At 43.9% G+C, this 12,902-nt stretch overlaps 1 protein-coding gene across 1 annotated transcript in view; it reads right to left on the bottom strand.

Annotated features, from left to right (window-relative positions):
- Positions 1 to 12,902, bottom strand: part of CACNA2D4 (calcium voltage-gated channel auxiliary subunit alpha2delta 4) — a gene marked incomplete at both ends in the record, with an annotated part of 112,643 nt that overhangs the window by 55,158 nt on the left and 44,583 nt on the right. The window contains 5 exons of the mRNA XM_081127755.1: positions 6,631 to 6,724; positions 7,936 to 8,033; positions 8,210 to 8,255; positions 10,466 to 10,533; positions 11,392 to 11,453. Of these exons, the coding sequence (XP_080983881.1) occupies positions 6,631 to 6,724; positions 7,936 to 8,033; positions 8,210 to 8,255; positions 10,466 to 10,533; positions 11,392 to 11,453 (368 nt within the window). The remainder of the gene's footprint in view (positions 1 to 6,630; positions 6,725 to 7,935; positions 8,034 to 8,209; positions 8,256 to 10,465; positions 10,534 to 11,391; positions 11,454 to 12,902) is intronic.

Here is a 12,902-nt window from a genome sequence, read left to right as displayed (position 1 = left end):
CAGAAGGAAATCAGGCAACAACTCAAAGCACTCAGAGGCTGTTATTCAGTCTCTTAATGAGCCTCATACTGTAGAATCTCCACAGGGTGGGGTGAGAGGTTTTCAGTGGGTGAGGCAATTGCTTTGCCCCCAGGAAAAAGCTGCTTGGAAGGTAAATGTCTGCCCGAGAAAGAGATCTCTGCCATATGGGAAGATGACTCAGCACAGGAATCCAGAGGGTTGCCCTCTGAGTCCTACTCCTCCGAGCCAGCAATCCTGGAGTCTCCTCACACAGCTCTAGTCCACTCTGTCCTCCCTCTGCCAGAGCCCATGGTGAATGGCTCCACACGAAACTTTGTGTGTTGGCCCTTTAAGAAGGAGCCTGCATTTCCAGGCTTCTTTCCCTGGCAGACAGAAACAGTGCTGCTTTTCACAGCTAGTTGTTATGTGGGCACCTTTCTCAGTTCTGGTGCTCTGGGCTGAGAAGCCCAGCTTGGGGTTTAGACATGAGAGTTCTCAGTGGGAACCCCACAGCTCAGATATCTCTCCTGACCTTCAGCTGTTACCTGTGGGAACCCAGCCAGCCCTCTTGTGCCTCTGTACTTCCTACCAATCTCTATGTGGTCTCCCCTTTAGGTCCTTGGTTTTGAAGGTGCTCTCCAGCTAGTCTTCAGTTGATTATTCAGAATGTTTTTTCTATATTTTACTTGCAATTCCAGTTTGGTCTTGAGAGAGTGTCAGTGTAGCTCCCACTCAATCTGCCACCATCTTAGAATCTCCACAATTCCTTGTTTACAGGAAATATTCCAGATAAACAGTGGGGTATTATACAGAATTTTCTCCATTGCTAAGATCATTCCATAGCAGTATGTAGAGATATTTCTCATTTTTCTCACTCAAATATTTATTTTAAATTTAGTTTTCAATTATAGTTGACATACTATTTTATATTAGTTTCAGATGTACAACATAGTGATTAGGCATTCATATACCTTATGAAATGTACAAGTCTAGTACCCACCTGGCACCATGTATAGTTATTACAATATTATTGACTATATTTCCTATGCTGTACTTTATATCCCTATAACTGTTTTCATAACTGGCAATTTGTACTTAATCCCTTTTACGTTTTTTTGCCTATTACCCTAATCCCCCTCCCATCTGGCAATCATTTGTTCTCTGTATCTATGAGTTTATTTCCATTTTGTTTGTTCATTTACTTTGCTTTGGGATTTCGCATATAAGTGAAATCACATGGTATTTGTCTTTCTCTGCCTGACTTATTTCATTTAGCATAATACCTTCTAGCTCCATCCCTGTTGTTACAGATGGCAAGGTTTCATTCATTTTTAATGGCTGAGTAATAGTCCATTGTATCTATGTTCCACATCTTTATCCATTTGTCTCTAGATGGACATCTGGATTTATTCCACATCTTGACTATTGTAAATAATGCTGCAATGAACATATGGATGCATATATCTTTTAGAATTGGTGTTTTCAATTTTGGGGGATAAATATCTAGAAGTGGAATTGCTGGGTATTATGGTAGTTCTATTTTTAACTTTTTGAGGAACTTTCATATTGTTTACATAATGGCTACCAATTTGCAATCCACCAACAGTGCACCAGGGTTCCCTTTTCTCCACATCCTTGCCAATACTTGTTTGTTGATTTATTGATAATAGTCATTCTGACAGGTGTGAGGTGACATCTCATTGTAGCTTTGATTTGCATTTCCATGATGATTAGTGATGCTGAGCATCTTTTCATGTGTCTGTTGGCCATTTGTCTATCTTCTTTGGAGAAAGTCATGTCCTTTGTCCATGTTTTAATTGGATTGTTTGGGTCTTTATTTTTTATGTTGAGCTGTATGAGTTCTTTATATATTTTGGATATTAACTCCTTATTGGATATTTCATTTGCAAATTTCTTCTCCTATTCAGTAGGTTGCCTTTTTGTTGATGGTTTCCTTTGTGTTGCAAAAGCTTTTTAGTTTAATGTAAGTCTTATTCATTTATTTTTACTTTGGTTGTCTTTGGCCTAGGAGATAAATTCAAAAAAACATTGCTAAGAGTGATGTCAAAGAGTATTGCCTATGCTTTCTTCCAGGAGTTTTATGGTTTCAAGTCTTACATTTAAATCTTTAATCCACTTTGAATTTATTTTTGAATATGGTGTAAGAAAGTGGTCTAGTTTCTTTTTTTTTTTTTTTTTTTGGCATGTATATGTCCAGTTTTCCCCACATCATTTATTGAAGGGACTGTCTTTATGCCATTGTTTATTCTTGCTTCCTTTGTCATAGACTAATTAACCATATATGTGTGGATTTATTTTTGGGCTCTCTATTCTGTTCCATTGATCTAAGTGTCTGTTTTTATGCCAGTACCATGCTGTTTTGATTCCTATAGCCTTGTAGTATAGTTTGACATTAGGTAGCATGATATCTCCAACTTTGCTCTTCTTTCAGAAGATTGCTCAGGCTCTTTGGGGTCTTTTGTGGTTTCATAATAAATTTTAGTATTATTTGTTCTAGTTCTGTGAAAAATACCATTGGTATTTTGACACAAATTGCATTGAACCTGTAGACTGCTTTAGGTAATATGGACATTTTAAAGATATTAATTCTTCCAATCCATGAGAACTTATATATCTTTCTTTTTATTTATGTCTTCTTTAGTTTCTTTCAGCAATGTCTTACAGTTTTCTGAGTACGGGTCTTTACCTCTATGCTTAAATTTATTCCTAAGCATTTTATTCTTTTTGATGTAACTATAAATGGGATTGTTTCTTAATTTCTCTTTTTGATAGTTTGTTACTGGTGTTTAAAAATACAATTGATTTCTGAATATTAGTTTTGTATCCTGCAACTTTATTGAAATCATTTATCAGTTCTAATAGATTTCTGGTGGGATCTTTAGGGTTCTCTATATGTAGTATCATATCATATGCAAATAAATGATAGTTTTACTTCTTCCTTTCCAATTTGGATGCCTTTTCCCCCCCTTGTCTGACTACTGTGAAATAGTTCTCATTTTCTTACAGTTACACAGTGTTCCATTATGTGTACCTACCATGGTTTATTTAACTAGCTTCCTACTGATGAACATTTAGGTTATTTCCAATCTTTTGCTGTTATAAATTATGCTGTAATGAATAGCTCATGTGTATATCTTTTCTTATTTTTCCTGGTATATCTTTGGGATATATTCCTAGAAGTGGGATTGCTGGATCAAAGTATAAATACATATGTAATTTTGTTAAAGATTGCCAAATTCCCCTCCATAGACTTTGAAACATTTTGTATTCTCACTGACAATATACTACATTGCCTGATTCCCCATAGCCTCACCAACTGTGCACATCAACAAACTTAGATGGTTATCAATCTGATAAGTAACAAATACAATCTTGGCACAGTTGGAATTTGCATTCCTTTTATTGAGAGCTATATTGAGAACTTTTTCATATATTTTAGGACAACTTGCATGTATCCTCTTGGTCCATATCTCTTGGTCATTTTTCCTATAAAGTGGCTGGTCTTTTACTTCTCTACTTTTGAAGCTCTTTATGTATCATGAAATCATAATATAGAAATAGTAACCTTGGTTTTACAAGTTGCAGACATTTTTTTCCTGGTTTGTCGTTTCTCTTTTCACCTTGCTCATAGTTTTAGTTTTGCTAAATAAACATTTTTACGTTGTTAAATTTATCAGTCACTCCCTTGTTGCTTCTGAATTTTGAGTCATCATTGGGAAAGGTTTCCTCGCTCCTAGATTTTATAGGACTTGGCTCATGTTTTTTTTTTAGTATTTATGTGGTTTCATTTTTTGCGTTTAAATCTCTGAATCATTTGGACTTTATCCAGGTATATGGTGTGAGGAAAGAATACAATTTTTATAATTCTCCATATGTCTCTCAAACCAGTTATTAAAAAGTCCATCTTTCCCTCACTGACTTGACATGATGCCTTTGTCATATACTAAATTTCCACATGCACTTAGGTGAAGCTGTGGATTTACTATGCTTTTTTGGTAATCCTCACCTGAGGACATGCTTAGAAAGAGGAAGGGAGAGAGAGACAGACAGACAGACACACACACACACACACACACACACACACACACACACACACACACAGAGATCAGTTGTGTCTTGTTCATGCCCTGACTGGGGATTGAACCCATAACCCAAGTATGTGCCCTTAATGGGAATCAAACCAGCAAACTTTTGGTGCACAGGGTGATGCTCAACCAATGGAACCACTCTGGGCTGGATTTACTGTTCTGTTCCCTTGGTCTGCCTGTCTATTCATGAGTCAATACCACACTTTATACATTGTAAGAGATTCTGTAATATGTTTTAATATGTTGCCAGGACCAACTTTCCTTTGTTGTTTTTAATATTAGGATTTTCTTGACTATTCTTTCCAGTTCTTCCAAAAAAGCTTTATAATCACTTTATCTGGATCGAGAAAAATGTTAATGGCACTTTTATTTAGATTGTATTAAATTTATAAATTAACTTAGAGAGGATTAATATTTTTGTGATGTTGAGTTTTCCTACCTAAAAACACTGAATATCTTTCCATCTGTTCAAGTCTACTTTGTATCTTTCAGGAGTGCTTTATAATTTTCTTTATGTGAGTTTTGGGATATTCCTTATAGTTTATGACTAGGTATTTTATTATATTTTATATTTTGCTCTCCTAAATAGGCCTTCTCAAATATCTCATATCTGGTTTTTGTTTGTATAGAACAAGGCTATTAATTTTTTAGTGTACATATTATAAACTGCTACTCTACTAAATTCTTTTATTATTTATAGTAGTTTTTCTGCTAATTCTTTTGGGGTTTCCAGGTATACAAACAAATCATCTTCTTAAACAGAGATAGGTTGCTTCTTCCTTCCCACTTCTCATTGCTTCTGGGTGTGTCCTCTCATCTGGTTGCGCAAATGAATATCTTCTGACCTTGTTAGACAGCAGTGGGGGCTTTGGTCCAGTCTAGATCTTATCTTTACTGAGAGAGCCTCTAGCCCCATTCAGATGTTGACTTTCAAGCTTAAGTCAATTTTAATTTTATTGAGTGGTTTTTAAAAACATAAATGGATATTAATATTTATTCAAATATTGTTTCTGCATCTATGGAGATGATTATATAATTTTCCTTCTTAGCCTTATTAACATGCTATTTATATTAGCTCCCCAAGTCATCTTTTCTGATACATGCCCTTGTTGAGAATCTTTGCTCTTCAATGTTTCTTAACACTAAAACCACGTCTGGCTAGTCTCTGAACTTGGAAAGATGAGGCTCATGCCCTTTCTCTCCAACTCCCTCTGTAGAAAGTGGACAGTCCAGAAGCTAAGAGTCTAGACTCTGGAATCAGGTTGCCTGGTTTTAGGTCCAGCTCCACCACACGTGAAGCATATGACCCTGGCAAGTTGCTTATCTTACTCTGCCTTGGTTTCCTCACCTGTAAAGTGGGGATAATGATAGCACCTGTAATGACAGTAGGGTGGCCATGAGGCTCAGTGAGTTAATATACACTAAATTCTAAGAATAATGCCTGGCCCAGTGTATTTTTTTTTCACCCCTGTTTCAGTTACCCATTTTTCTAACTTTAGCAACCAATGAGAACTATTCCCATAAAGCCTTTCATAGGTATTTTATATATAGAGTGGGGCAAAAGTAGGTTTACAGTTGTGAGCATGTGAAACAGTTTATTCTTCTATTATTTATTAATTATTGTACTATCTCCATATGAACTGTAAACCTACTTTTGCCCCACCCTGCATATGCACACACACAGACTACATTTTTCCTTCTTTTTATAGAAATGGTAGTACATTATGCAAAGCATTCTTCATCTTGCTTTTCTAAATAGGTGATTGTTTCTTTAATATTCTGTTAGTGTTTTCGTTAGGACAGTATTAATTAATTTATCGAGTGTCTAGGGGAGGTTGGACATTTTTATGATGTTGGTGTTGAATTTTCCTATTCAGGAGCAAAGTGTGGCCCACTGTATTCTCAACCTCATTAATGTCTTACCCCTCCCAACACTCATGTGCTTGTGCACACAAATGCACACATGTGCACACAAGTGCGCACACACACAAGCCGTTCATCTCTTCTTTCTCTCTGCCTACTAAACACAGTAGCACCAGGTAAAGATCAGCAGAGGCAGTGAGGAAATCTAAGGCGCTGAGACATACCGAGGTCAGATTTGTACTTCATGGTGTCTTGATCTCACCTGCTGGAGATAAGCCACTGATCTGCTTGAACTGCTCTCAGGGCACTTTGGCTAGTGGCTCTCACAGCAAGAGCCCAACCCTGAGAGAGGGGTTCTTGGGATGGGGCTTTTGTGGTGTGGGTTGGGGGTCTTGTCCCGTGACCGGCGGATCTACTCAGGATGTTCCTTCTGAGGGGAGGCTTTGCGAAGCTCCTGCTTTAACTGGGGCTGTGTGAATGTTGCTCTCAATCCCTGCATCTTCCCACCCTCCTCACTGTTCATCTTAGGCCAAAGGATATGGGTGATCTCCTGAGCTGCCAGCCAGCTAGTGAGAGAGACCCTGACTCAGCCAAGGGAATGCCAGGGGCCAGAACCTCTTTCTCTTCTGGGAGCCCTCAGCCCCAGCCTGGTACATACTCAGAGGTGTTGAGAGCCAGCGCTGTCCAGTAGGCTTCCATGGGGGCTGTCACCACTGCGTCAAACAGTACCTCCTGCACCAGCTCCTTGTCACCTGGGTGTAAAATCAAAGGAGACCAATCCACTTACTTTTCCCGTGATTATAAACACAGCTTGTCTGCCCTGTTGAGGAAGCCTGAACTTCAAGGAACAAGATGTGCCTCATAAATGTGGGTCTGGACCACGTAAAACCACTTACGTGAATTTGAGGAAGTCACAGCACCTCTTCCAGCCTCTGTTGCCTCAACCCCAAACAATATGTGAGCAGAACTAAATGATTTCTAACGCTCTTTCAGTGCAAATGTTCTATGAAATCAGGAGACTTCCTCAGAGACATCAGGCCTCTGCTGGTGCCCGGCCAGCCCTCCGTCTCCACTCTACGGCCCTGCACCTTGATCAACTCCCTCACGCAGGTTGGCCTTGGCCGTTCGGTGAACCTGAACTTGCCTCAGAGCCTCCACATATGCTGCTCCCTTGCTCAGGATGCTCTTTGCATGGGTGGCTCGTTCTTTTCCCTCGCTCTCTTTAAACTACTTATTTTTACTGAGGTGCAGTCCATGGAACATAAATTGGGCATTGCTGGAGCTTCAGTGCCTGCCCAGGCCGGGCACAGAGGACATGCTCAGTACAGATTTCTTCATGGAGTGAATGTTGGGACAGCATGGAAGGTGGAGTCGTCTCTTGGTGGTGACATTTACGTGACAAAATGATCTGCTCTTTCTTCCAAAAAGAAGTACCATGATGAGGGAGTGGCCCCATAATTTCACAGTTGAGTTAGTGGAGGGGACTTAAGGTTAGTCTGAGAACCAGGTGTTAGAAAGCACTCATAGCCCACAGGCTGTGAGAGGCCGTCTGGTCATATGCCCTCTCTGCAGAGATGGGGGCTTTGGAGCGCAGTTGCTGGCTTGGGGCCACTGCCAGGTGGTGGTGGGACAGATCTGAAGGTCAGGCGGATGCCCTGACACTGTGGGAGTTCCCTCTGGAGCCTTAATAGTGCTCAGGTGAAGGAGGTTTGCCGAAATCCCAGTCCCTGACACGGGATATGCTCATGCACCACATTCCAAGGACACTTAGTGACCAGCTGGCCCCACAGTGAGGCTGGCTCTGCTTTGTCTTGGGAAGTCTCCCTGGCCTTCCTGAGCCATCAGTGAGTTCCCAGGATAGAGCTACCTGGCAGCCCTTCCCTAGCCCCCAGCCCTCCCTTTCTGCAAAGTTCTGAGCTGCAGGGTCCCAGAGGGAAGCCCTCAGTGGGCGGACAGCACGTACACTCCAGGTCTGGGTCCTCCCCTGTCAGAAAGCGGACCATGGCCTCCAGCTGGCTGAGCTTCCGGTGGTCGGGGTCGATATCTGTGATGCAGTAGATCCTGCAACCCAACGGGGGGTAAAAGTTTAGGGGTAAAAGTTACCTCAAAAAATTCTGCTTCCCTCCCTCCCTCCCTCCCTCCCTCCCTCCCTCCCTCCCTCCCTCCCTCCCTCCCTCCCTCCCTCCCTCCCTCCTTCCCTCCCTCTCCCCACCCTTGTGCAGGGACTTTCCACTTACCAGTCGCTGGCCAGGGTCAGGTCCGGGTGCAGCAGGTCGTGCAGGCCTGAAAGCAGAGCTCACACTCACACGACGCTCACCGATGTGAGGATGTGCCCCTGACTAGCTTAGCAACAACTGCAGGGAGCTTCTTCAGGGAAGGGCTGGTTCCCTCCTCCCTGTTCTCTGCTCAGAGCAGGACTGGGCTGGGTTTGCACAGACCGTGCCTTTGTTCGTGTTGCTCTCACTCCCTGAAACGCTCTTTCTCCCCATTGCCTCATGTCCAGACTCTACCTATTAGGTCTCCCTCGAAGGAGCTAGCACTTTGAAACCAGTGATTCTGGCTTCATTGTACCTGACTGAGCTAAATGGCCAGTGAAAAGGTGATCCCAGAGATGGGCCATGCCTGTTTTGTGTAATCTCTGTAGCCTCATGCCCAGCACAGCACCTACACAGACCATGGGATCAGGACCTGTTTGCTGACTGAATGAATGAATGAAAAAACATCCTACTGAGCACCCTCAGTGCTCAAAAATAAATAAGCGCTCAAATTAAGGTTTGTCAAACTGAAGGCAAGGATGATGGAAATGCCAAGGGACATCTGTGGCATCACTAAAAGAGGTTCTGGACTGACACAGACACAGGCAGATTGTCAAAGGGTGACACTCCTGTCCCCACAGTAAGCCCAGGAAGCCTGGATCACTGGCTGGTCTCCCCCAGAGAAGTGGGTAAGGGAGAGCACCCCGTGTGCCCTGCAGCAGTAAAGGTGGGATATCTGGGTAGAGGAAGAAAAGCATAGGGAGGAAGGAGACACCGTGGTGGCCTAGAAAGCTTGTTTTGGGACCAGCAGAAAATGGAAGGAGGATGTTCCAGGGTCAGGACATAAGCTGTGAAAGGGCGAAGGCAGGGGACGTGGGGCACATAGCTGGGCAGTAATCCAGCCTGAGTGGGGAGAGGGGGCCTCCTGGGGTGGCTCCCGGAGAAGTGACATGTGCGCTGGGCCCGAGGAGTGGGTCCGAGTTGGCTGGGATAAGAGACGGGCTGGAGAGGACAGCATTTCAGGGGAGAGTGCAGAGTGTGGGAAGACCTTGAAGCTAGTGTGTGGGGAAATGAAAAAAAGCAGAAGGCCATTGAAGGTCCTTTAGCAGCAATAAAATCCATTTTGACTTTTCTAGAAAGTTCCCTCTGGCAGAAAGAAGTTCAAAGAAAGGAAGAGGCAGGGAGATCAGCTGGAGGCTGCTGTGGTTTTCCAGGAAGGGTGGCAGTGACTAGGACAGTGGCAGAGAGGAGAGACAAGATACGTTCAAGGGAAAGTAAACGGAGAATGGGCAAAGTGTGGGCTTTGAAGAGAATTGTGGCCTCATCTCCCAAGGATGTCCTAAGATATCCCTGAGCCCTGGTATGGGTTTTGTTCTCTCAAGGTGCCCAGGCAGCTGCCAGTCAGGAGCAGGTTGCATTAGGGAAGGCGGGGCCTTCTCTGCCATCCTTCCCCCCATTTCCTGCCACCCCTCTCAGGTTCACTTCCATGAGCTCCTGTTATGTGTTGAATTGTGTCCCCCAAAATAGTATGTTGAGTCTTAAGCCCCAGTACCTGTGAATATGATCTGATATGGAAATAGGCTCTTGGCAGGTGTGATCAAGTTAAGATGAGGTCATTAGTGTGGACCCTAATCCAAGATGCCTGGTGTCCTCATAAGAAGGGAAAATAGAGACACACAAGGGGAGAACACATGTGATGATGGAGGTGATATGAAAGAGCTGCAGTGAGAGCCAAGGACCTCCTGGGGCTACCAGGGGGTAGAAGAGGCCTTGGAGGAAGCATGGCCCCAGAACTGTGAGAGAGTAAGTTTCTATTGTTGGGGCCACCCAGTTTGTGGCACTTTGTTATAGCAGCCTGAGCGAACGGCTGCAGATTTGCTTCCTCACGCTTCCCAGCCTCCTTTCTCGTGCCTTCTTCATAGTCTTCTGACAGGTAAAGTTCAGCTTTATTCAGAGACACACATCCCCTTGAAGCCTTCCCCTCCGGCTCACCCCTCCAGCCCAGCAAAGCCTCCCAGGATCTGACAATGCACAGTTGGTACATCTCGGGCTGACTGGCAGATCTGGCACACCCAGGGTGCCCCGGACACACAGACCCCCTTCCTCCCTGCGGCCCGGCTCTCAGAGCCTGGGACCTGGAGGCTGTCAAACCAGCTCTTGCTTGGGTTGGCCCTGCTCAGTATCCCAGGAGCATCTATTTCCCCTCGAAGTTGTCATCAGTACTTGGCGCCGACCCACCTTCTTCCACAGATGTGTTCCCCAGGAGGAGGTACTCTCCGTGGCCCTGGGACAGCACCACTCCCAAACTGGGGAGAGCAGAGAACACACATCCTCATCAGCAGCTCCTATGTTAATCAAGATACATCCTGAACCTCTCTGACAGGTAGGAAGGTCTCCAGGTCTCACAGGGCCCCACAAATAGGAGAGTCCTTTCCCACCTGGTGAATCCCGCCATGCCTCCCTCTCTCTCCTGGCAAACATCGCTTTTGAGCCTTGGCCAAATATCTGAATCACTGGGGAGCTTTAAAAAACACTAGTGCCTGGCCCTTATCCCAGAAATTCTGACTAAATTGGTTCAGATGGGGACTGGACACTTGGCAAATTTATAAAATTCCTCAGGTATTCTAACAAGCCAGCAGGGCTTGGAACCAAGATTTACTGAGAAATGTGATAACTCAGAGATATGGGTTATTTGTTTCCTAATCTGTATATTGCCTGAAGTTAAATATTTATACAGTTGGAGGGAACCTAGGAGATCTTCAAATTTGTAACAATTGCTTACAATTGCATGCGTTAAGATCTCTAAGTAGATTATGTCATTCAAGCCTCACAATACCCTCAAAAAGTAGCTACTATTACTACCCTCATTTTACAGATGAGGAATCTAAGACACAGAGAGGGTAAGTAACTTGACAAAGCTCACACAGCCTGTAAGTGGTGAAGTTGGGATTTAAACCCAGGCAGTTTGGTTCCAGACTAGAGCTCTAAGCAGGTCTAGACCTCTCAAGTTTCCTGAATGCAGAGCTGGGTCTTTTTCTTTTACCACAAAATTGCCAACTAACTATGAGTAAATCCATCCCCAGACCTGAAAGTTCTACCCTGTGTTGCTAGTATTCATGTTCCACTCACCCTTCCCTTCTGAAAATAAAACATGTATCCCTCACCTGAAAGGTGTGTCACTGATGCCTGTGAAGAAGTAGTCATTGGTCAGGAAAAGAACTCTCTTCTGAAAGAGAAAATAAAGGATACTTTCTGAAGAGAAGAATGTCTGACCATGCCACCCACCTCCTTACCTAATGTCCTTGGGGTTTCATCAACTCTGTGCCACTTCCCTCACCTCTTATCTCTTCCCTGATCAGCACCAGCCTGCCTCATCTTGCGGACGCCACAGGCAGAGTCATCAAAGGCCCAGCAGCCTTTGGGGATGGCTAGCCTGAAGGACCAAGGGCTAGACCTGTGCTGTCCCATGAAGTGACCACTAGCCTTGATCACTAGTGGTACTGAGCCTTGATATGTGCAAGTGAGGAAATGAATTTTCAAACTTTAGTTAAGAGAAATTTAAAGTGAGATAGCCAATGTGGCAGAGACTTCTGTATTAGACAGTGCAGGTGTAGGCGGACTCTAGGCTTCCTATGGGACCAGAGTTGAATATTGATGTAGTTGGAGGGAATCTAGGTGGTGCTAAAAGCTTCTGGAGCTCACATGTGTCCGACCCACCTACAACCCCCCACTCCCTTGACTACAGCTGAGGGAGAGTGGGATCACCATTCTCTCCACTAAATCCCTCCCAGGGCCATGTCACCCTTTACAACTCTTTTTTCCTTTCAAAGCTGCCATCTTTTAGGATTCACTTGAATTTGCATAAATCAGAGCATCAGGTAGTGTAAACAGTGGCTAACGGCATGGGCTGGACATCAGACAGACCTGGATTTAAGCCTTGTGCTCTGGGGTGTCACTCCACTTTTCTAAGCATCAGAGTTCTAATTTGTCAGTTGGGGTGAACAGCAGCACCCCTTGCACGTGGTTGCTGTGAGGGTGTGAGTGTGTTTTTAATAGATGGGAGCGGGTCCAGGGAGCAGCAGGGTTTGCTCTGGGCTCTGAAGTCCTATAGAGTGTCTGGTCTACAGACTCAAGTTTATGGCTTTGGGAAAGACACATGTTCCAGTCGGCTCGGAGCTATTCTTATTCCCTTTACTTCTTTCTGTCTTGTCTTGCACTTTGGAAATTGGAGTAAGATGTTGGAATAGACATGGGGATAGGGGTGGGAAAAAGGGTTAGTTTCTACTGGAAACTGGCTTTGGCCCAAACCCAAATGAACAGTTGTCTGGCACAGTCTCATCCATGTGATGCCCTCCTGCCCCTCTGCTTCAGTGGGTCCTCTCTCCAGTTTCCCTCTCTCACAGTACTCGTGGGGCACTCAGGAGCCAGCAAGGGCGGAGCTGGGCTTGGGAGCCCTGTGCTCCAAGGCGGGGCTGGCTGGAGTATCGGAACTGGAGATCATCTTTTAAAATTTTCCTTCTTTTTTTCTTTTTTAACTAAAGAAAAAAGCAAAATGCACAGATCTTAAGTGTATCCTTCCATTAGTTTTGATAAATGTATATAGCCCTGTAGTTACCTCCCCAGTCAAGATATGGAATGCGGGCATTCTCTAAAATTTCCTTCTAGTCAGTCCCCA

This window comes from Miniopterus schreibersii (genome assembly GCF_964146895.1).
Source record: "Miniopterus schreibersii genome assembly, chromosome: 2".
Classification (NCBI taxonomy): Eukaryota; Metazoa; Chordata; class Mammalia; order Chiroptera; family Miniopteridae; genus Miniopterus; species Miniopterus schreibersii.
Note: the sequence above shows the minus strand (reverse complement) of the source record. Positions and strands in the feature narration are given on the sequence as shown.